General features: G+C 53.0%; 1 protein-coding gene across 1 annotated transcript in view; it reads left to right on the forward strand.

Annotated features, from left to right (window-relative positions):
- Window positions 1–400: 400 nt before the first annotated feature.
- The window catches only part of Sh2d3c (SH2 domain containing 3C), a 35,736-nt gene continuing 11,524 nt past the window's right edge, over window positions 401–24,612 (forward strand). The window contains exons 1-3 of the mRNA XM_059260078.1: window positions 401–578; window positions 2,630–3,107; window positions 17,010–17,049. Coding sequence (XP_059116061.1) covers window positions 542–578; window positions 2,630–3,107; window positions 17,010–17,049 — 555 coding nt within the window. The 5' untranslated portion in view covers window positions 401–541. The remainder of the gene's footprint in view (window positions 579–2,629; window positions 3,108–17,009; window positions 17,050–24,612) is intronic.

A 24,612-nucleotide genomic window follows, 5' to 3' on the forward strand; every position in this document is an offset into this window, starting at 1 on the left:
TCTCGCCCGTGATTGACAGTGACAAAGCAGCCAATCGAAAGTTGAGTTTGGGCCTGGGTGACCGGAGCCCACGGGCTTACCCCAGCATTCTCTTCTGTATCACTGCCAGTCCGTCTCCTGGGTACTGGGCCTTGGGATACACTGCCCAGCCCTGGGCCTGTCCTCCCATCCTGTGGGCCAGGCCCCCGACAGCTGTTGGCAGGTCCCCTGTGGCCCCCAGCCTAGTGGGCTCCGTTCCCAGAGCCTGCGGTTGGTTCCTCAGGCCTTCCAGGTCCCCTGGGTTTGTGGTGTGCCCCCTGCTCCTGCCGCTGGCTGAGGAGGCCCTCAGGGGCTGGCCTGGGGAGGCCCCTGCCCCCGCCTCCTGTGGAGAGGGTGGGAGGGTGGGGCTGTGGGAGTTTCGCTAGTTTAAAAATACACAGAGGAAGCAGTTGAGAGGGCAAGAGAAAGGGGAAGGGGTGTGGGGGAGGCCCTTCACCCTTGATGTCTTGAGCCTGGAGCAGGCACATGCGAGCAGGCCAGGGGCTTTGCACAACTCGCCAACATGACGGAGATGCCCAAGAAAAGCGGCAAAAAGTTCAGTGAGTACGGACTGTCCACCTTCCCTCCGTTCCTTCAGCTTGGCATCTCTGCATCTCCTCGTCACTGTCTCCTTGTTTCTCTTTCTGTCCATCTGTCCCTCCCCAGAGTGTTACTGTCCACTCATGGTGGAGCCCAGGCTGTCTCTCCATCTCTTTCTGTCTTCCCGTTTCTTTCTTTCTCTCTCTCTCCCCCACACCTCTGCTTCCTTCTTGCTACGCCCAGCCCCTCAACACTTACGTCTACTGTGTCATCCTGGCCTCTCTCTGACCTTGAGGCTGTGTGTGGAGAGACCCCCACAGACCCTATCTTGTCTGGAAATCAGCTCGACACCAGATCTCAGAGAGATCTCTAGGGAGCTAGTGGATCTGGGGACTACAGATGCTGTCATGTCCCCACCAGTAGTGAGGCTGGGAGCAACTAGAACCAAGTTCCTGAGTGAACTACACCCATTCACTGCTGTTTCTTTCTCCAGGTCTATCCATTTAGGGGACCCAAACTTCTCCGGTCCCTTGACTCCTCTGATCTTCCATCTCTCTCTATCTATCCACCCTGTGTGTGTGTGAGTGTGCCGGGACTATATCTCACAGATGAAGACACACAGATCTGTAATCCCAGCACTCAGAAGGCAGAGGCCGGAGGCTCATGAGCAGACCACACTAGGCTACAGAGTGAGACACTGTCTCACATAAACACACAAAATAAACAAAACCTATAGTACCGAGAAGGGAGGCAATCAGTGGCCCCTTGTTTTTTGTTTTTTTGTTTTTGTTTTTGTTTTTTTAAATACTAGTGAAATCTCTGTCCCAGGCCAACCCTTCTAGAAGCAGGGCAGTAGCCAGGACTGTCCGGACTGGGACCAGGGGGAATGGCAGGAAACATTTCTGAGGTCCTGAGCCCAGAGCTCAGCCCTGTTCTCACTGTGTGACTGTAGGCAAAGCCCTTCCCCTCTCTGGGCCTGATTCTGTCCTTGTCAAACGTGGGCATGCTGCTTCTATTCCATCAGGGGTGGAGGATGCAGAGGAGGCCAGAGAAGTGGAAAGGCCAGAGTTTCCCCCTTTTGCTCATCTCATCTGGAGGCCCTACGGAAGTCAGAAGGTGGTGCTGTGACAAGGCACAGTCCCACAGCCTGGGGGGGATGCAGGAAGGAGTGATTGTATAGAATGTACTTCCGTCCCTGCTGGAAGATGCTGTCACAGGAGCCCTGCCTGTGGCGTTTGGAACGTGGGCTCAGCCCACAGCAGGGAGAAAAACACCCATAGACAAGGGCCAGCAATCCTCAGGCTGGCCGCCATGTCTATCTCCTTTCAACCCAGGTGCCAGCGGCTACCTTGACACCACTCCTTACCCAACTCTCTCTCTCTCTCTCTCTCTCTCTCTCTCTCTCTCTCTCTCACTCTGGTCCAGGCTGTGGGGCATGCTGGGGGGCCTCAGACCATTCATTTCACTCCTCTGAATGTCAATTTTCTTAAGTGGAAAGTGGGATATCATGCATATGCTAAGAATTCAAACACTGTGTTTGACAAGTGAGAGGCATTTTTGGTCATTATTGTCTTAATTTTTGATATCTTTTCAAGAATATTCTGTATGCTAGACAGCACATGAAGCATGTTATTTACAAGGTTTGCATGTGTGCTTGTTCATGTGTGTGCATGAATATGTTCGGGTACAACAGCAGGTGTCTTCTTTGATCTCTCCTTGTCTTATTTTTAAAACAGATTTCTTTATAAAATTGTATTAAAAAATTGTATCGTTGGAGAGTGGTGGTACACGCCATTAATCCCAGCACCCAGGAGGCAGAGCAGGCGGATCTCTGTGAGTCGAGGCCAGCCTGGTCTACAGAGCGGGATCCAGGACAGCCAGGGCTACCCAGAGAAACCCTGTCTTGAAAAACAAGAACAAAACAGGGGGTGGGGTGGAGAGTGAGGAGCTGTCCTTGCTGTTCCCGGAGCTTCTTTGTACCTTCATTGAGTGGGCCTGTGCTGATTTTATTGTTACTACATTTCTGCTGCCATTGCCATTCATTCTTCCTCCTCTCCTCCTCTCCCGCCAGGGTTCTTCAAGTTCAAGGGCCTTGGGAGCCTTTCCAGTCTCCCTCGGTCCTTTTCTCTGAGACGGTCTTCAGCCCCCCTTAGCATCCGCTCTCATCTGGAGCCTGACACCTTTGAAAGCACACAGGATGACCTGGTGACAGTCCCGAAGAGTCCTCCTGCCTACGCTCGTTCCAGTGACATGTACAGCCACATGGGTACCATGCCTCGCCCTAACACCAAGAAGGCACGAAAGCAACAGGCTGCCCGGAAGGCCCAAGAGGTCAGCCTTGAGTCCCACCCGGTGCCTCGAGCACTGCCAGACCCACCAGGCTCAGAGGCAGCCAAGGAGGCGGTGGAGGGAATCGATGTCCCACTGGAGGACACCCCAGGAGTGGGACCCACACCTTCGGCGGTAGAGGTGGACCCTACGAGGAAGCCTGAGGACCCCACAGTAGGCACAAAGGAGGAACAAATTCCTGGGGATGTGTACCCGGAAAGGTAGGTGCCAAGAGAGGCAGGGAGGGCAGGAGTGCCCTGCAGGGTTTCTAGTCGTCTCTAACCAGCACAAACGACCTGGGCTGAAAATAAACCACCGCTAGGGTGTAGGGAGTGGTGCATCCTGCAATCCCAGCAATGAGATAGCTGAGGCTGGAGGATTGCTGTGAGTTAGAGGTCAGCCTGGACTACAGAATAAGACCCTGTCTCAAAACAAAAAGAACAAAACACAAAACAAAATAAGCAAATAAAGTGAGTGGATTAGGTATACAGAGCACTTGATAGGGTGCTTGCCTAGCACACAGGAAGCCGAGTTTGATCCCTGCCTTAGCGTGGGTTTCTTTTTGTTTGTTTGTTTTTTGAGACAGTTTCTCTGTGCAGCTTTGGAGCCTTTCCTGGAACTTGCTCTGTAGCCCAGGCTGGCCTCAAACTCACAGAGACCTGCCTGCCTCGCGGCGGCCGCCGCCGCCGCCGCCGCCGCCGCCGCCGCCGCCGCCGCCGCCACCACCACCACCACCACCACCACCACCACCACCACCACCACCACCTGGCTAGTTTGGGTTTCTATTACTGCAATGAAACACCATGCATGACCAAAAAGCAAGTTGGGGAGGAAAGGGTTTATTGGGCTTACATTTCCACATTGCTGTTCATCATTGAAGGAAGTCAGGACAGGTCAGGATCCTGGAGGCAGGAGCTGATGCAGAGGCCAGGGAGGAGTGCTGCTTACTGGCTTGCTCCACATGGCTTGCTCAGTCTGTTTATAGAACCTAGGACCATCAGCCCAGGGGATGGCCCCACCCACAATGGGCTGGGCCCTCCCACATCAATCACTAATTAAGAAAATGCCCTTTAGGCTTGTATTCAGCCCTTTTTTTTTTTTTTTTTTTTTTTTTTTTTTTTTTTTTTTTGAGACAGGGTTTCTCTGTGTAGCTTTGCGCCTTTCCTGGAACTCACTTGGTAGTCCAGGCTGGCCTTGAACTCACAGAGATCCACCTGGCTCTGCCTCCCGAGTGCTGGGATTAAAGGCGTGCGCCACCACCGCCTGGCTCCATTTTTTTTTTTTTTTATTTTTAGTTTTGTTTTTAGTTTTTTTGTTGTTTGGAGACAGGGTTTCTCTGTGTAGCCCTGGCTGTCCCGGGACTTGCTCTGTAGACCAGGATGACCTTGAACTCACAGAGATCTGCCTGCATCTGCCTCCCAAGTGCTGGGATAAAGCATGTGCCACCACTGTCAGGCTCAACAGTGCCATCTTATGGAAGCATTTTTTTAAGTGAGGTTCCCTCCTTTCAGATGACTTTAGCTCCTGTCAAGTTGACATAAAACTGTCCAGCATGGGCTGGAGAGATGGCTCAGAGGTTAAGAGCACTGACTGTTCTTCCAGAGACCCTGAGTTCAATTCCCAGCAACCACATGGTGGCTCACAACCATCTGTAATGAGAGCTGGCATCCTCTTCTGTATACATAATAAATAAATAAATCTTAAAAAAAAACTGTCCAGCACAATCCCCACATAAATTGGTGTGGTGGTACTTGGGGGCTGGAAGCCAGAGGATCAGAAGTTCAGGATAATCCTTGGCTTGATATGGAGTTTCAGGCCAGCCTGGAACACATGGACCTAGGGGTCGGGGGTAAATAGGGCAGGAGATGGTAGTGCTTCCCACAGACTAGGCACTGTTTGGAAACATTGTAACTAATTCTCAAAAGAAAACCAGCTAGAGATACACTGTTTCTACAGCAGATAAGGACACAGACTCGGGGGAGGGGAAAAGTCATCTGCCCCAGCCAGGCTCCACATCGTTGAGCCAGCAAGGAAGCTGTGTTTGAACTGAGGCCCACCTGACTCAGAGCCCAGAGCTAACGCCCACACCAGCTCAGCAGCCAGGTGGGCCCTGGGCACAGGCACAGGATCCCACCCCCAGAGCCCCTCACCTTTAGTTCTGGACCAACAAGGAAAGGCCTGGTCTATAAAGCCACTTGACAATGGATTTACTTATAGCACCCTATAAACTGAGCTCATGAAAAGATATACATAAGTAGTGGGCCAACAAGATGGCTCAGTTGGTAAAGACACATCTTACCAAGTGGCAGTATAAGTGTGATCCCCAGTACCCACATGGTGGAGGGAGAGAACTGGCATGTTCACCTGTGCTCCCCCCAAAAAAGCACAAATAGTGATAAGATAGACAATAACTCATTGAGCACTTTATGATTGATTGGTTTTTGTCTATTTGGTTTTTGTTTGTTTGTTTGTTTTTTGTTTTTACTTTTTTGGGGCGGAGCAGACAGGGTCTCTATTTAGTCTGGGCTGTCCTGGAACTCACTATGCAGACCAGGCTGACCTGGAACTCACATCACAGATTCTCCTGCCTCTGCCCCTAGAGTGCTGGGATTAAAGGTGTGAGCCATTACACCCAGCACTCACTGAGTACTTTAAAAAATTCTATTGTTGAGTGTTGTGGTGGATGTCTTTTTTTTTTTTTTTAAAGGTTTATTTATTTATCATATTACAGTGTTCTGTCTCCATGTACAACTGCACTCCAGAAGAGGGCACCAGATCTCATTACAGATGGTTGTGAGCCACCATGTGGTTGCTGGGAATTAAACTCAGGACCTCTGGAAGAGAAGCCAGTGCTCTTAACCTCTGAGCCATCTCTCCAGCCCAGATGTCTTTAATTCAGCACTCTAGAAGTGGAATCAGGAAGATCACCAGTTCAATGTTAGCCTGGGCTACACAGCCCCACATAGTTGCTGTTTTTTTAATACTGTTATGTAGGGTTTGAACACTGCCTCTCTCCACTGGCTAGGCATTCACACACTTGTGGTCACCTTCTAAACTCCAGGGTTGTGGACTTCACACCCCTCAACTCCAGCTTTGCAAACTTCAGAGTCTTTGCTCAAACCAAACATGCCAGATGAGTTGAACAACAGTGAGTCTGGAGCCAGTGTGAGGCCTCTCTGGACAGTTTTTCCCTGGAACACCAAACTCAGCTTCCATGTGCTAAGATGCAGCTAGGTTCAGACCCCTGTCACCAAGCCAGACCCCCAGTTCAGTGGCAAAAGAATTTTAGATAAGGTTTGTTTGTTTGTTTTGGTTTTTTGAGACAGGGTTTCTCTGTGTAGCTTTGTGCCTTTCCTGGATCTCGCTTTGTAGACCAGGCTGGCCTCGAACTCGCAGAGATCCGCCTGGCTCTGCCTCCCGAGTGCTGGGATTAAAGGCATGCGCCACCACCGCCCAGTAAGGTTTGTTTGTTTAGACAAGGTTTCACAGTATAGCCCTGGCTGTCCTAGAACTCGCTTTGTAGACCAGGCTGGACTTGAACTCACAGAGATTTACCTGCCTCTGCCTGCCTAGTGCTGAGATTAAAAGTCTGCATCGCCACACTGGGAAATTTTTTAAAAGATGTATTTTTATTGTATGTGTATGAATATTTTGCCTACATGCACGTCTGTACACCACATGCTTGCAGTGCCCACAGAGGCCAGAAGAGGGCGTCAGATCTCTGGGTCTGGTTACATATGTTTGTGAGTCACCACGTGGATCCTGGAAGCTGAACCTGGGTCCTCTAGAAAAACAAGTATTTTTTGTTGTTTTTGTTTTGTTTTTTTTTCAAGACAGCGTTTCTTTGTGTAGCCTTGGCTGTCTGTAGACCAGGCTGGCCTTGTACTCACAGAAATCCGCCTGCCTCTTCCTCTCAAGTGCTAGGATTAAAGGCGTGCACCACCACAGCCGGCTGGCAAATATTCTTAACCGCTGAGCCACCTCCAGCCCTGGCAACAGAACTTTGTAAACGTGCACAATTAGCACCAGACCAGACTTTGGAAATACTATTTTCTTTTCTTTTTTTTTTTTTTTTTTTTGGTTTTTCGAGACAGGGTTTCTCTGTGTAGCTTTGCGCCTTTCCTGGAACTCACTTGGTAGCCCAGATTGGCCTCAAACTCACAGAGATCCGCCTGGCTCTGCCTCCCGAGTGCTGGGGTTAAAGGCGTGCGCCACCACCGCCCGGCTATATTTTCATGGTTAATAAAATTAAGGCTTTTCCACCATCTCTCGCTGTCTCAGGCTGCCTTCTCCATCCACCCTCTCCAAAATTCGACTTGTTCTGCAGTTAAGGGCAAAGATCTCTTGGTCAAGAGGGCAGCCAGATCCTTGAGGCTGTGAGCTTTCCCTGGTTTGAGGGTTCGCCCATAGCTTGGCTCCTCCCACTCAGAGACGCTGATTGGTTCGCCGAAGCAGGGCAGGACAAGGCAGAGGGGTGTGTCCGGCAGGGGGCGTGATCTTCAGCCGGGACAATGACTGACAGGGAGAGGAGGCGGAGCGAGGTCGGAACTAGATGGAGGAGGGTGTGTTCTTCGTTGGATCGCAGCGGCCCGGGGGCGTGTCCGGGCGGGGCGTGGTCTTCAGGTCTGGCCCTGCCCCTGGGTCCTACTCTCGGCTCCGTAGCTCCTCTCCTGAGTCTTAGCGGGATTGGTGTCAGACTGAGTCGGTTCCCGGGCTGCAAGCGGTGACCACGGGGAACCATGACTGCAGTGGGCCGAAGGTGCTCTGCGCTGGGGCCCCGAAGGTGAGTGACGACATTGGCTCTAGGGAGGGCCGGGGGACAGCAGGAGTGGGCCAGTGGGGGTCGCTGGGGCAGCTGACACACTGCCATGGGTTTAACTTCGAGGTCTGTCCCACGGTTGCCTGACATCAGGGCTTCACCCGGACTGGACCAAGAAAAACATTTGAGATACTCTGCCTCCTATCTGAAGTGTTCAGAGGTTCCAGGGTGGGGCTAGCAGACGCAGATCAAGCCCTCTCCTGGACCAGGACCCAGTGTCCCCGCCCCAGCCCCAACCTCCGGGGGCAATTGAACGTTTGTCACAGGAGTCCCTTGGAGTCAGGAGAGCACTGTGGGTCGCAGGCTAGCTCTGCCCCGCAATGGGCCTCTGGTTCTCCAGGCGCCCACATGGGTCTGAGATGCTCTCTGAGGCGCTTCCAGCTGGACAGATGGCTAGCTGAGAGTACCAGTGAGCAGGATGGGGCCCACCTTCCTGAGTGTCCCAATGGGTCATTCTAGTGAATGTCAGAGCAGCCCAGGCTGGGGAGATGGTGTCCCTCCCCCATCCTGGGAAGTCAGGGTGCACCTGGAGCAGGAGGAAGGAAGAGGTGAGGCTGCAGGGGTTTCCTGGTGCCCTGTCCGCTGAGATCATGGAGGATGAGGTAGAAGGAGGCAGAGGGGGCCTTCAGCTGGCCAAATGGAGCACACCAGCCTAGCCTACATCCTCCTCACAGCCTTCTGCTGGAGGAAATGACACAGCGGGCCCGAGAGAATCAGTGTGACAGAGGACAAGGCTGGGCCTAGAAAAGGAGAGGAACTATACATGCGCCATCTGCCCACACAGAAATGTCAAGCCAGGGTCCCGTTACTTACCACCTAGCAAGGCCCTGAGGTGAGTGACTCTATTGCTCCATTTCCCCAGGTTAGACCAAGCCTAAAGAGGAGGATTCTCCTGGGGTTGTGGATTGCGTATCTGTGAGAACCTAAGTTTGCTCGCAGGCATGACCAACTCTCAGCTCAAGACCTTAACCACCAGGCCATACTTCCCTCCCTCAAAGAAAGCCTCTAAGTTTTTCCTACTACCATTCAAATGACTTTCCACGGTGTTCTGGTATCGGGGCTTATTTCCCAGAAGAGCACACTTAGGGTCGCACCATTTAAGCTGAGTCAACACTTCGTTGATTTTACTTTATTTTTATTTATTTATTTTATTTTAATTTTTGTTTTTTGAGACAAGGTTTCTCTGTGAAACAGTCCTGGCTATCCTGGAACTCACTCTGTAGATCAGGCTGGCCTTGAACTCACAGAGATCTGCCTGCCTCTACCTCCCAAGTGTGCCACCCCTGCCCGGCTGATTTTATTTTTTATCTATATTTTAAGCTTGTGTTTATGATTACATTGGCGTGGGTCCTGTCCAAATGTGTGTGTGTGTGGAGGCCAGAGGACAGCTTTGTACCTCTCTCCTGGGTGTGGGACCCAGGGCCTGAGCTCTGACCAGTCATGTTGCAGGGCAATCCCAAGCACTCTACTCACTGGGCCATCCCACCAGACGTCATTTATTTTACTGTTTCCTGAGCTATCCCCAGGCTTCAAACTTGTCCTAGGCTCTGAGCAGAGGGCAGTGAGCACAGACGGTTGATCCTCATGGAAACCTCGTCCCAGAGCCAGAGAGTCAGATGGCAAACCAGATAGATGAGGGGCAACCAGAGAAGAGCTGTCAAGCAGATTTGCAATCAGCGAGGAACCAACCGGTCTCAGGGGAAGTGATGTCCATTTAGAAAGGAGCCGGCGGTGGGGGCGCACACCTGCACTCGGGAGGCAGAGGCAGGCAGTTCTCTAAATTTGAGGCCAGCCAGGTCTACAGAGAGAGTTCCAGGACAGTCGGGGCTACACTGAGAAACCATGTCTGGGTTATGGGGCAGAGGAGGGGGGAGAAAAGGTTAGGGAGGAAAAATAATTGAATAAAGAAAAAACAAATGTACTTGCTGTCTGGGGAAAAAGTGAGCCAAGAAGTGAGAATGGTGTATGCAGAGGTCATGAGGTGGGAGCACCCCTGAGCCAGGAGCACTCCTGAGGTGGGAGCATCCCTGAGGCAGGAGCACCCCTGAGCCGGGAGCACTCCTGAGGTGGGAGCACCCCTGAGGTGGGAGCACCCATGAGGTGGGAGCACCCATGAGGTGGGAGCACCTTCGGCCTGTTTGATCATCAGTAGAGATCAGGATGCCTGAAGCGGAGGGTGGGAGAAGAAAGCAGAGAGGAAATGAGTTCGGGGTCCCTTACTGACTGGTTTCAGGAGACTCTCCTTGCAGATGTGGTCAACTTTTTGTTTATTTTTGTGTCAGGGTCTCATATAGGCCAGATTGGCCTTGAAGTCACTACAGAACTGAGGGTGACCTTGACCATCTGATCTTCCTGGCTCCACCTCTCAAGTGCTGGGGTGACAGGTGCACAGCACCAGGCCTGGTCCCATGGGATGTGGGGGTGGAACCCAGGGCTTCCTGCGTGCTGGGCACCACTTCACCCACCGGGCTGTGTCCGCCTTCCGACTGTGACTTGGTTGTCTACAAAGCAAGTTTTCAGTGAGTGTTGGGCTGCATTCACAGCTGTCCTCAGCCTCATGCAGCCAGGGGCACATCTGCAGGGATCTGAACTCTGTCCTTGCAGTGACTCCCTCGAATGTCCTTTGCCATCCTCCCAGACCACCAGACCCAACCCCAAGACAGATATTTGGAAGGACACTGAGACCGGGGTGAAAGACACCCTAAAAGAGAGCTAGGGCACCCTATACTGTCCAGGCCACAGTGCCAGGCCCTGTAAACAGGCCAGGACGCCCCCCTTCCACATTTCCTTTTGGAATGTTGATTCTGATTCAAGAATTTCCAAGTCTCCCCAGAGTCCCACGACCCTCTCGGCCCTGCAGAGTGACGTCAGCTGCCAGGCATCTGGTAGCTATTACCCGATTACCCGTGGAGAGGGGGGTCACTGTGGGCCTAGCCTGCGCAGCCTCCCTGGGCTCAGGGTGGCTGGTCCATGTCTTGTGAAGGGGTCCAGCTGCTCCTGGCTCTCATTTCCTGTGGAGACTTTCTCACAGTCCCCGAGACCCCAAGATGCCTTGGGCTGTGGGAACCTGACTATCTCAGGAAAGATGAGCTGTTCCCCACACTGACGTCCTCATTGCTTCCAGCCCTTGCGGGACCCTTTCTGCAGGTTGCTGGACCTGTGTGGGGTGAGGGCTGAGCAGGACAGGGTCAGACACCCAGGAAACGTGTGTCATTGAGTAAGTTCTTTTCTCCCTCTGAGCCTCCCTGCGTGGTGATCACTGGATAGGATGGCAGGTAGAGGGCGTGGGCCTGGACCAAGTGCAGTACGTGGCAGTTGCTCATGCTATAGAAGGGGAAACTGAGTCTCACAGAAGAGAAGGGTTGCAGTCAGGGTCACAGCTTCCTACTTCCTGCTTAGGTGCCTTTCAGAATCCCCAAGAATCTTCTGCAAGCCCTACCCACACCATTTCCTGTTCCCAACTCTGTCTCTGCCCGTCTGGGTAAAATGCTGTTTACTCCCATCCCCTCCCAGCTTCCTGCTGTTTCCACCCAGGATTGGCCCCTCATTTCCAGAGGTGTCATTCCATATGAGGGGCACAACAGACACTGACCTCAAGCCACTTCAGCTGTAGCCTGAGCTCTGTGCCTGGGGCCAGCACCGTGCTTCAGCTGGCCTCTCCCTGCTGTACAGTTTTGGCCACCACAGCCAGCTCCTCCCTCTAGGGGCCTCCCTGTGGCTCTCTCCGGCAGGTTCCCAGCCACCTTTAGCGGCTCAGGCTCAGCCTCCTTGACTCTGCTCTTCCTCCTAGACCAGTGCCTTTCCTGATGGCTCCCGACAGCCAGGAGGACGGCAGGGATGTGGCTGAGCCAGTGGCAGCCTGTGCTATGTATGGGGTGGGGCAGGGAGTAAATCCAGAGACTTCTTCGCAGAGACTCTCAGCCCCCATAGCTCTCGCTGTCTCGGGAGGGACCCAGCTTTCTCTGCATAGGTCACTGAAGCTGAAGGCGCACATCAGAGCGCCCGCTGTCACTCCCTGAGGAGTGCTCAAAACTTAGAGGAAGATGGCTGAGGTATTGCCCATCTGTAATCCCACCATTTGGGAAGAAGAAGAAGCAAGGGGATTATGAGTTCAAGTCCAGCCTGAATCACAGAGTGAGACCCTGTCTCAAAATCTAAAGACAAGCCAGCCATAAGTGTGTGATAGCAAACACCTGTTGTAATCCTACCTAGTACTTGGGAAGTGGAGGCAGGAGGATCAGGAGTTCAAGGCCAGTCTTAGGTATATAGCAAGTTTGAGACCAGCCTAGGCTTTTACTTAGAAAAGATAGAAACTGGATCTGTGCTAGGAAAGCTCTATCCCCCAGGAGAGTGGCATCGGAATCTGGAGCCCACACGGGCAAAGGAACCCGGCTCTCATCCTCATCTGAGCATCACGGCCTTCCAGGACAGACATGATGTACCCTCTGAAGATGAGGAAGCTGAGCCCCAGAGAGCGTAAGGCAGATGGCAGAGCTTGGCAATTCTTTTCTCAGGCCATATGACCAGACCCTAAGGCCCAAAGGAACAAACTTGGGACAGAGAGAGGGCAGCCAGGCCTGTGCAGATGCAAAGGCCATGCCTGGTTGAGGGTGGGGCAACCTCCCCCTCCACTTCTCCAGGATCTTTGTGGAAGTTTACCCTTCCTTCTGGTGCAGGCCAGAGGTCTCTGAAGTTCTGGTTCCAGCATGCATTAGGGAAATAAAGGATAATGGGTACTAATTACTACTCATTAATGCAATTAATTAAACTGATATATGCCATGCATGGTATCAGTTATCAGAACAAATCAGTTACTACAGGCAGTTAAAGGGTTGGTTATTTAAATAATGAATGCTGCTGATGAATGGGCCTGATACAGCTCAGTTGTCCCTATTGCTTGTTAATTGATTTCACCGCTAATATTAAGAAGGAAGTGTCTTTTAAGTATATAATGTAAGAAATAATGAATTAATTCATGGAGCTGCGTTTTAAAGACACTTTGATTCCTGGATTTGATCATTACAATGAGAGGAAGTGTATTCTAAAAATCCCCTAGCACACTGACAGCTGCAGGAATCATCCTGGCCCCAGGCTGTAAGCAGACAGGATAGCCCAGGCAGAGGGAATGTCATGTGCAAAGGGCCAGAGGTTGCAGACCCTGGAGTTCTTTGGAAATAGTTCATGGAGCCTGGAAAGAAGAAGAGGTAAAGAGGGAGAGGACACGCGTCTAGAGTAGGCATGTACTTCGTCGGTAGAGTGCTTGCTGGTCATACATGAGGCATTGGGTGCTGGGACTGGGAAGATGGTTCAGTGTACTAAAGCACTTCCTTCATGAGTGTGAGGACCTAAGTTCAAACCTCTAGAACCCACAAGATATCCAGATGCATAAGCATGAGACTCTAATCTGTGTTCTTTTTTTTTTTTTTTTTTTTGGTTTTGGTTTTTCAAGACAGGGTTTCTCTGTGTAGCTTTGCTCCTTTCCTGGGACTCACTTGGTAGCCCAGGCTGGCCTCGAACTCACAGAGATTCGCCTGGCTCTGCCTCCCAAGTGCTGGGATTAAAGGCGTGTGCCACCACCGCCCAGCTAATCTGTGTTCTTAATGGGAGATGGAGACAGGAGAATCCTTGGAAACTCGCTGGCCAGCTAGCATGGCGAATGCGGTAGGAAGCCAACAGAGACCCCATCCCAAGGCAGAAGGTGAAGACCGGCACTCCAGGTTATCCTCTGATCTCCACATGAGTACAGTGGTATGCATGGGCCTGCATTCACACATGCGAACACACACACACACAAAAACACACACATCATACACACACACACACACATCATACACACACACACCAGGTGCTTGTTAGTGTCTCAGCATTGTTCTGAGCTGATGTCTGGAGGGAAAAGTATAGGGAACAGAAAGAGCAAAGCCCTGCCAGGTGGTGGTGGCACACGCCTTTAATCCCAGCACTCAGGAGGCAGAGGCAGGCAGATCTCTGAGTTCGAGGCCAGCCTGGTCTACAGAGCAAGTTCTAGGACAGCCAGAACTGTTACAAAGAGGAACCCTGTTTCAAAATTTGGAAAAGAAAAAAGAATGAAGGAAGGAAGGAAGGGAGGAAGGAAGGAAGGAAGGAAGAAAAGAAAGAAAGAAAGAAAGAAAGAAAGAAAGGAAGGAAGAAAGGGAGAAAGGGAGAAAGAAAAAGGGAAGAAGGAAAAGAAAAAGAACAAAGCCCCTGAGGAGTTGGTGCTGGTTGGGGACTTGCCAACTGTCCTTGGCTGGAGCAGCCCGTGGAGTGAGTGTGTCTGGGCATGGCAGAAGGAGCCCATCCCCAGGAGTTTGTTAGGAACCTTGACTCCCAGGCTGATGGAGCTGGGCCCATGCTGCCAGAGGGTGGGGCAAGGGAAGCTGTGCTCCAACTTTTAACAGGGCCACCAGGAGTTGGTGTGTGTGTGTGTGTGAACTGTCATGTTGGGTACTGGAATGATGGAGTGTTGTGACTGGCAAGGTAGGTTGACAGATCGAAGCCCCTTGGCCTGGGGCTCTGCCTTGGGCAACCTCCCTGGCTGCTGATCCCTAGGGCAGCACCCCATCCTCAAGGCTGTATTCCTGCCCTAGAACCTAAGAGGAAGTGGACAGGAAGCAGGAGGAAGCACCGGGTTAATCCCACTGTGTCCCTGACAATTTGTTCCCAGCAGTGGGAGGATTTCCGGGCCTGAATGGCCGGAAACGTTGGGATGGGACACCTCACCCGGGAAGAGTGGACAGGGGAGGGCCTCCCTACTCCACCCCACTGACAGTGTCACTGGCCAGGGAGCATCCAAAAGGCCCTGGAAGCCTGTGCCATTGCGGACCGCAGCTTAAAAGACAGTTAGAGGCCAGGGAGGGCTTTGGAGGAGGAAAGTCTGATCGACTTCAGAATGTCAGAACGGGGGCAGCAGTGGGACCCCTGGCCTCAGGAACTGGGGTCATTCTTTCCTTCCCTCTTTCCTTCCTTCTGTTTTTCTTTCAGCTCATCTTTTGTTTTGAATCTTAAGCTCAGTGTTGAGTCTAAGAGAGTGATGGAGCGTGATGGCCGCTGGCAGGGGCTGCTTACTGTTTGTGTTCTCCATTAAGCTGTGGCCACACTGGGGACTGGGGTTCACTGGTGAATGACAGTCCACACCCTCACAGTCTTCGTTAATTTTCAGTTGAGAAATAAATTTGAAATGGCTGTTGCAGGTGGGGGTCTGTGAGACTAGAGGAACGGAGGCCGGTGGAAGCAGCGAGTGAGGACAAGGCCTGTTGTAGGTAGGGTGTCCCGGGAAGGCTTCTCTGAGGAGGTGCCTTTAAACTGAGCCCTGAAGAAGGAGGGGGAGGAAAAAGCCCTGTGAAAACCTGGGAAAAGAGAGTTCCAAGCAGTTTCTCCCAAGTAAGCGCAAAGGCCCCGTGGCAGGAACCAGTTGGCAAGGCCAACGCAGCTGGTGCAGAATGAGGGGCAGGATGGTTGTGTTGGTGAGGTGTGCTGTCAGGCACCACCAGCACACAGAGCCGTAGAGGTTGAGGCCTCCGGACCAGTCACGCCCATTTTCTATCAGTAACAGCGCCCATTCTCCAGGAGCTCTGATTTGGATGATAAGCTGCAATGTTGTGTGTGTGTGTGTGTGTGGGGAAGTATGTGTTTTATTCTTTAGCAGACGCGGCTGAGGACACAGCTCAGCTGTAGAGTGCTTGCCTAGGTGTGCAAGGCCAGGGCTCTCCTCCCAGCACTGGAAAAGGGAAAGAATCTTAGACAGGTCTGCAGTTGTGCACTTACAATTTCAGTTACTCCAGAGTCTGCGGCAGGGGGATTGCTTGAGTCTAGTCAGGCCAGACTGAGCAGCAGAGTGAGCCTTGGTGGGTGAGGGGAACTGCTGGAGATTGCGGCCCTGCTTTGGCTGTATGCTTAGTTGATGTCTGATATCAGAACTGAAGCTGACAGTATGGGTGAGTGGACACGAACCAGCAAGAAAGCCCATGGAGGAGACGGGGTGGGGTGGAAGTGGGGGCTGGCTGCAGGGAGAGACTTGGTCATACTCTGCTCTGAAGGGAGGATTTCCTACTGGGCAGGATGTGGCCTGTGGCATGGATCAAGGCTTGTTGAATGGGGGATAGCCTGCTGGTAAGCCAAGGGTAGAAAGTGGACCTGAGGGCCAGGCGGTGGTGGTGCACACCTTTAATCCCAGCACTCGGGAGGCAGAGGCAGGTGGATCTCTGTGAGTTCGAGGCCAGCCTGGTCTACAAAGAGAGTTTCAGGAAAGGCGCAAAGCTACACAGAGAAACCCTGTCTCAGTAAAACAAAAAACAAACAAACAAAACAACAACAACAACAAAAACAAAACAGAGAGTGGACCTGAGGCTCTGGCTGTCGCAGCGGGAAGGAGGGAGCTGGTACCCGGAGAAGGGAAGAGAGTGGAGGGGCAGCAGCTGCTGGTAGGCGGCAAATTGGAGATGCCTCAGCTGTGGAGAGGACCGAAGGGAACAGGAGGGCCCTGGTGAGAAATGGGGCTGCATTAGACGATGGTTTAAGTTCTTTAGTCCACGACTGGGCTGAGTGTGGTGATGTGCCTCTAGAATCCCAGGATTCAGGTGGAGGCAGGAGGATCAGAAGTTCAAAGTCAGTTTCACCTGCCTAGTACATTTGAGTCCAGTCTGGGCTATGTGAGACCCCGTCTCAAAACGAATGCAAAACACACACACACACACACACACACACACACACACACAGACACGGCCCTGGCTGGGGGAACTGACTCACAAAGGGGAAGGGGGAAGGCTGTTTGCTCAGCATCCTGGAAAAACAGCCACCACCGTCCTCTGGCCTCTGTAGGCTTCATCCGTGCTGCCCTGAAGGCAGAGAGAATAGGTGTGTGCAGGCTGTAACCAGCAGTGGCTAGCTAATACACTGGCAACGTGGACCAAAGGGCCAGAGGAGAGGGGCTGAGCCTCAGTCAGGAATAGGGATCGGGTTGGGGAGGCAGGGAGAGGAAGCATCATGAGCTGGGTGAACACTTAGCCTCAGTCCTCCAGACACCTCCATTAGGCAGTGGCTATCTTTGTTCTGATCTATGGAGAGGAAACCTAGGATCAGAGAGGTGAAGGAACCTCCTCAGGGTTGCACAGCTGGCAGGGGTGGAGCAGCCACACAGTCCATCCTCCTGCCCTAGGGATAACATTCTGGACTCCCAAGGCCAGGGCCAGGTCCCAGGCCGGCCGGCAGGCAGGCAGGCAGGCAGGCAGGCGGACACACAGGAGATCTGAGAAGCACTGAGAATATTTACCTCTTTCCCTTCTTCCAGGGCCGCTGGAGAACCGGAGGCTGCTGGGGACTATGTGAAGGTAGGAGAGGCAGGCTGGGGGTGGCCCTGGTGTGACAGAGTGCTCGGTGCCTGTTATGAACCAAACTTCCTCCTGGTCAGAGGGTGGGCAGCCTCCGGGGACAGGGGTCATTCTGTCCAGCTATTTCCCATGCTTCCCGTCACTCCGCTGGCCCCAAACCCACTAGCTGGACAGTATCCCAAGGGTGTCCCCATGCAGTGGCCACCACAGTGAGATCCCACCCAGCCTCGGGGCATCTACTGAGTACTGGTGCTGGGAGGGGGCAGCAGGAGGGGTGACTCAGCTCTTCAGCATAGACGGGGCACAATTCGCAGACATCAAGAGCCTAATTTGGTGGCTGGGACTATGGCTCAGTTGATAGAGTGCTTGCCCAGTCTGCAGAAGGCCTTGGGGGGTCAATCCCCAGCACCACATACATTGAATGGTCATGCATGCCTATAATCCCAGCACTCAAGGGGCAGAAGGTTAACTTCAAGGTCATCCTTAGCTACATAATGAGTTTTGAGGCCAGCTTGGGTAAAACAAACAAGCAAAATGCCTAACTTGTTCTAGGCACTGAGAGTGTTTACAGTGTAGTTTGTGTGTGTGAGTGCGTGTGCGTGCGTGCATACGTGTGTGTGTGTGTGTGTGTGTGTGCATGCACGTGCACGCAGTAGACCTCATAGTTGTTCCTGTCCACTGTGGGGCTCCTGTGACCTGGGGGCTTGCTGATCAGGTTACGCTGGCAGGCCCATGAGCCCCCAGGATCTTTCTGTGTTCACTCCCAATGCTGAGGTTACGCACCAGCGACATCACACCTATTTTTTGTTGTTGTTTTGTTTTTGTTTTGCTTAAATATGGCTGCTGGAGATTGAACTCATTGTACCCATGCTTGTGTGCCAAACACTTTACAGAGTGAGCCAGCCACACAATATAGGGTGGTGGTGGTGTTTGCTGAGCACAATGACACGTGATTGCGCGTCTACAACTTGGGAGGTTGAGGTAGGAGGACTGCAGGTATTTCCAGGCCACGTGGACTATAGCGGAAGACCCAGGAAAACATCGGTTTTGAAGTAACCATAATAATAACAAAGGCTAAGAAACATTTTGAAAGCTGATTTTCTGCAAAAGCATGCTGGCTGCTGAGTGCCGGCAGGGGCCGGTTTGCTCTTTTGTAAACTTAAAAAATATTTATTTATATTTGTCTGTTTATTTATTTATTTATTTAGTGTGCACATCGGAGTCAGAGGAGAAATTGTGGGAGTCAGTTCTCTCCTTCCACCACGTGGGTTCTGGGCTGGGACTCGGGTGGCCAGCCTTGGCAGCAGGGCCTTTACCCACTGTGCCGTCCTGACTCTTGGTTGTTGTTTTTGGGTTTTCCATTTGCAGATTAGAAACACACAACTTTCTCACACTCACAGGGGATTCTGTAGGGGCAGAGCTGGCACTGTGCCCCAAGCTTGATGCTCAGACTCAAGACCATGTCCTTGGCCCTTCCACCGTCAGAGGCTCCCTCCGAGCCAGGCCTTGGAAGAGCAGCAGATACTGCAGCGGGAAGGAAACATGCCAGACCTGGGCTCTCAGACAAGGCAGGAACCAGAGAAGAGTTACTCAGGGTTTGGGCACATTTTATAATCCAGACTTATGATTTATTATTATTATTATCATTTATTTATTTATTTGGTTTTTTGAAACAGAGTTTTTCTGTCTGTAGCCCTGGCTGTCCTGGAACTTTCTCTGCAGACCAGGCTGGCCTCCAACTCACAGAGATCCTCCTGCCTCTGCCTCCCGAGTGCTGGGATTAAAGGCGTGAGCCACCGCCGCCCGGCTGGTTTATTTATTTTCAGACAGTCTTATAATGTAGCTCTGGAATTCACTATATAGAAAAAGTTGGTCTCAAACACCAGCTTCTACCTCTCCAGTGCTGGGATTAAAGATATGTGCCAACAGCTTGTGTGTGTGTGTGTGTGTGTGTGTGTGTGTGTGTGTGTGTACACATGACAGGGTCTCATGTAGCCGAGGGTAGCCTCAATCTTACTATATAGCCAAAGATGACCTGGGACTACTTCTTACCCTCTCACCTCGACTTCCAGAGTACTAGCATTTCAGCCATTCACCACCGTGCTTGGTTTATATGGTGCTGAGCATCAAACCCAAGGCTTCCTGCAGGCAAGGTCAGCACCTGCTCACAAAGCTATATCTCCCCAGTCTAGATTTTGGTCTCAAGTTTGGCAGTGACTTGCTTCTCTGGGACTTAGCATTTGCTCATGTGAAACAGGGGACTTTGGGGGGCTCAATGAGACAGTGCCCACAAGGGAATGCTTGAGTCTGGACCAGGGCAGGCTGGCCTGGCCCCAAATTTCAGGGACATCAAGTCACTGAGCTGCTGTAACACAGGGGAGGGGTTACATGGGGGAGCAGAGCCAGAGTGGGACTTGAATGTCACAGATCAGCTACGTTGGGCAAGGCAGTGAGAACTTTATGAAGTTTGGGGACTCTTTTGTCTCTTTCTGGAATTAAAATGTAGATCTCAGGGTTGAGGGTGGAGCTGGGGTACATCCTACCTTGCTTGAGACCCTGGGTTCCATCTCCATTACAAAAAGGAAAAGACTTTAAAAAACCCTACGAGGAGCACCACCTGCTCGCTGGGACTGCTGGGAAGTACTCAAAGCAAGCTTAGCTTTGTTTTTAAAGTCTCTGCTGGTGAGGGTTGGAATCAGTAGTTTCCAAACTCCATTTCTGCCCTGAAGTGTTCAACACTGAAGAGTATCTAAAACTCCACAATCCCCAAACAATGACACTCAGGATTTCAAAATACCAAGCCCAGGGGGCTGGACAGATGGCTCAGCAGTTAGGAGCACTGCCTGTTCTTCCAGAGGTCCTGAGTTCAATTCCCAGTAACCACATGGAGTCTCACAACCATCTATAGTGGGATGTGATGTCCTCTTCTGACATAATGGTGTACATACAGATACATAATAAATAAATCTTGCCGGGCGGTGGTGGCGCACGCCTTTAATCCCAGCACTCGGGAGGCAGAGGCAGGCGGATCTCTGTGAGTTCGAGGCCAGCCTGGGCTACCAAGTGAGTTCCAGGAAAGGAGCAAAGCTACACAGAGAAACCCTGTCTCGAAAAACCAAAAAAAAAAAAAAAAAATTTAAATAAATAAATAAATAAATAAATAAATAAATAAATCTTTCAAAAAAAATACCAAGCCTATAAAGTTTCAAGCTCCATGCGGAGCTCCAGGTATATCTATAGGAAATAGTTATCTGGGGCCCAGAGAGGTGGACTCACCTGCTTAAGGTCACAGACAGGTTTGGATGCCATATCTAGTTTTTTTGGGTTATTATTATTATTATTAGAATAGGTCTCATGTAGCCCAGACTGGCCTTGAGTTTAACATGTAGCCAAAGATGATCTTGAACTTGTGATATTCCTGCTTCTACCCTCTGAGTGTTGAGATTACAGGTGTGTGCCACCACACCCAGTTGGTGTAGTGCTGGTGATTGCATGCTGGGCAAGCAAGTGTTCTACCAGCTGAAACACATCCACAGCCTTCGAGTCCAGATTTTGACGGTGTGATTCCTTATGTGCTGACAGTGGACGCCTAACCCTTGCTAGGCACACACTGTAGGCGAGCTCTTACCCCAACCCAGGCTTTGTGATACCTAGCTAAGAAATAGGACGTCTTTACCGGCTCATTATCTTCACCAGGCAACTTTTGTGATCGAGCCTGGTGACACTCAAAGTTCTGCACAGGTCTTCACCTTGTATTCCAGACACCTCCACACAAGCCAGTCCGGGTTCAAAGAGAAGGGCCCCAGGGTGGGAAGCCTGGGAGTTAGAGAGGCAGGTGGGTGAGCTGCGCTTGGCACTCAGCCTCCGGACTGTAGCACTGCCAGAGTCAGCTGGTCTAACCCTGCTATATTCTCAACCAGAGATGAGAAACCCGAAGCCACAAAGGATTGGCTTAAACATGGGGATTTTTGTAGCTTTAGATCGAATTGAATTCAGAGTCCCTGCTGGCTCTGGGTCTGCAAGACCCGGAGGGGTACGAGAGTGGCGAAAAGCAGGAACCTCATCGCCCACCTCGGGGTCCCCACTCCACGCTGCTGCCCTGGGTAGCATCCCTCTTGGCAGGTCCTGGGGAACCCGCATAAGGGAATGGGGTGGTGTTGGAGGGAGGAACAATGGTGCCCTCCCCTCCCTCTCCTCGCTCCCCTCCCTACTCAGCTGGCTGGAGGGTGGGGTCTCCCCGCCCCGCCTCCCCGCTCCTCCCCCGACCAGGCGATGAGGTAATCGCGCCGCTGAGAGGCACGCGCAGCCGGTGCCCAGCCCGGTCGGTCCCCGCGCCCCTGCCCCTTCGGCCTCCACCCCCGGCACGCTCGGGGGACCTGGGTCTCCCGGCCGCACCATGACGGAGCGCTGCAGCCTGTGGAGTGCGCTGTCCGCGGCAGCCTGCTGCTTCTACCGGGGCTCACTGGTGCAGGTGCAGGTGAGGAGGCGGCGCGGGGACCCGGGTCACTGCGCCCGGCCGCTGTGATGGGGACTGCAGTCCGAGAGCATCCCCGCAGGGTTGTGCGGGTCCGGCCATGGGCGAAGGGAGGGGGCGGGGTCGCTCCAAGCTCACCTCGGGGTACCCAGGGCGCTCCGCGGGGCGCGGGTCCAGGGGGTCGGTCATTCCTTCGACTCTGGACTGCAGGAGACGTGGAAGCGAGTTGGAGCTGGGACTCGGGCTGGGAGGTGGGCTTCCTCCAGTACGCTATGGGGTCCCTGCTGCTGACCCCGGGCCACCTGAGTCCCCATTGTACCAGGGACGCAGAGCTGGTGTCTAGAAGCTGAGTTAGGGGCAGTATGCTACAGGGCACGCGGCGGAGACCACAGTGTCACCACCCTCCTGCCATCTGGGTGGATTCAGGGTGTTGGGGGTGCAGGTCTCCCAGCTCAGCTGGCCCAGCAGTGCAGGGGCTCGCAGCGGCGGTGCGAGGGTTAAACGGAAGGGGGTGGAGGGGAGGACCTGGACCCCGCCTCTCTGCGGAGCATCCTCTTGGGTAGCTGTGCCAGGGGTTGGGATACCTAAGGGAGCTGGGGAGTAGTGCTGGGCACTGGCTGGTGGGAAGAGGCTGAGACCCTGACAGAGGTTCTCTACACTCCTGCCTCTCGGGCTTCCTGGGAGACGCGGGGCGCCTCACCTCTGAGCTCCCCCAACCTCACACACACACTTGCTCCAAGCCCGCCTGAATGACGGCCCCGCCAGCAGCGGAGCGCAGCATCCCCGCACGGGCCAATCAGGCGTGCGCAGGCCGGGAGGCGGTGAGATCATCTCTGGCCAATCGCAGTGCTCGGAGCTCAGGGATGCTGCATTTGCACCTACCCGCCCCCCCCCCCCCCAAACTCTTGGCAGCTGAGGACCCTGAGGCCCAGGGTGAGGAGGAGGTCACAGGGGTCCTAGGGCTTCCTACCCCCGGGTATATGGGAGGTTGGTCCCTTCAACCTCAACTCTGACTTTTGATTAGGGCTGAAAATGAGGTGCCAGTCTCCAGAACCCTTTTACAGATGAAGCCACTCAGGCCCAGCCAGGGGAAGTGACTTGCCCAAGGTCACACAGTGTTGTGTCCACGTTCTTTGGGACAGTCTGCCCCTACTTTGCTCCAGAATTGGGAGAGGAGTTCCAGTGTGTGCTGTGTTAAGAGCAGAGAGTGGTGTGTGTGTGTGTATGTGTAAGGCTGGGTACAGGATCCATTTCCCTGTGCCTCTCACCTTTCTTTCCCAGAATCCTGTGAGGTTCGAAGGGGTGGGGTGGGAGGAGGCCTGGGCTGGTGTGAGCGCTTCAGAATAAAAGGGAGGAGGCTAATGACCCTAAGGAATAAGAGGACCTCTTGGGGAAGTGTGGGAGTCTGAGAAGGCCCAAATCTCCGTGTTGCCAAGCCCTCTCTGCCCTGGTAGGGCATTGCTTTCTACTGTGCTGAGGGCAGAGGCCTTGCAGCAAGTCCAGCCACAGTCCCTGCCTTTCCCCTGTGCGACCAGATGACTCCCTCTGTCTCCAGAACTCGGAAGGCATCTCAGAGCCTCAGACCCACTGCCGCATGCTCCTGTTTCTGCTCTAGCTGCCTTTCAAAGAACGAGCCATCCTCCTCTCGGGATTTCCACTGGCATCCATCCTGTCTGGCCCCCAGCCTTCTTCCCTTACACTCAACCATCGGCCACCTAACATCCCTTCCTTGTTGCTGCGTCAGTGCTCCTGCTCCTCCGCCACTGACTGAGGTGCTCAGGCACTCTCTACAGGCAGGGGAGTGAGCCTGACGCCACACTGCACTGTCCTGAGGCTTCTGGGTGGCTTCCCAGCTCCCCAGGCAGTGCCACAGATCTGTCCAACTTGCCCCACCATCAGAGACCCAAATCTGCCCACAGCCCACCCCCCACCTTTGCCTCAGCCCTTCCCTGCACAACTGGCTTCTACCAGTCTCTGGACACTGCATCTCTGAAGATGTAGACACCTGGAATTGAGTGTGGGAGTCTGCATGGCTCCTCTAGGGCAGTGGACTATCCTGGTCACCTTGGGCTCCAGCCCCAGCATAGTACCCAGGTTGAGGCTGGTCCATGTTGAATGACTGAAGTTGGAGAGTCTAGCTGTTACTGGAGCTGGAATCATGGTTGTTGGGAAACAGTGGAGATAAGGATGACGTCTGTGTGGAGTGTGGGTCTTAGGTCTGGAAATGTCTGAGGAGTGGCTTGCCACACACTAGAAGTAGCTAGGAGAGACTCCATATCCTGGCCTTACCTGTCTGTACACTTCTGACTAGTTCTAGAATGCGTGTCCTGGAGCAGCCATCTTTAGGGACTGGTAAAGCCGTACAGTGACAAGAGTAGCCGTGAGGTGAGGCAGATCCTGGAGTCCCCCTCATTTTACTGAGGAAAGAGTTAAGGCCTAGACTGCTCAGGGTGAGCTTGCCTCTACCATGGGGTGTGCCTGGCCATGGGACTCTCCTGGCGATAAGGTCCCTGGGGTTGGGTAACCTCTAAAACCAGGGCTGCCCACCATAGGTAGCTGGGAAGGTAGAGCCCTGGGCTCTACTTCAGGGAGTGACCTTAGATGCCCCACAGGGCGACACTTTCCAATCTGGCAGGATCACTTGAGACTGCAAGAAGAGGGGCCTGGAGGACTGTAATGGGCAGTGAGGATGTCTGTGAGGGTCCCTGCCCATGTCATGGCTGCTGTCAGCCCTTCTACCCCACCACGCACGTTCCCGGATGTAGCCTCATCTGTTCAGCCAGTTGGTCCAGACACTTGCTGCCTCTCAGACTGACTTGTAGGCGGCCTCTCTTCAGGATGGCCCTGCTGTTCTAGAGGGTTTCATACTGGTCTCCTTCAGAAAGTCCCTTGTCTAGTCCCTCACTTCTCACAGACTCAATCCCCTGGCCAGGAGAGAGCAAGGGCTCTTTGGCGCTGTCCAGCACCCTGGTGCTGATGGCAGCCACCTCCTCCGGCCCCTTTGGCTCACCTCTTAGCTCGGGGACTTACTGGAGAACAGGGCCTGACTTGTGTGTCGCTGCACCCAGCCCTTGTACAGGTGCTTCTGG

The sequence above is a fragment of the Peromyscus eremicus genome, chromosome 4, assembly GCF_949786415.1.
Source record: "Peromyscus eremicus chromosome 4, PerEre_H2_v1, whole genome shotgun sequence".
NCBI lineage: Eukaryota > Metazoa > Chordata > Mammalia > Rodentia > Cricetidae > Peromyscus > Peromyscus eremicus.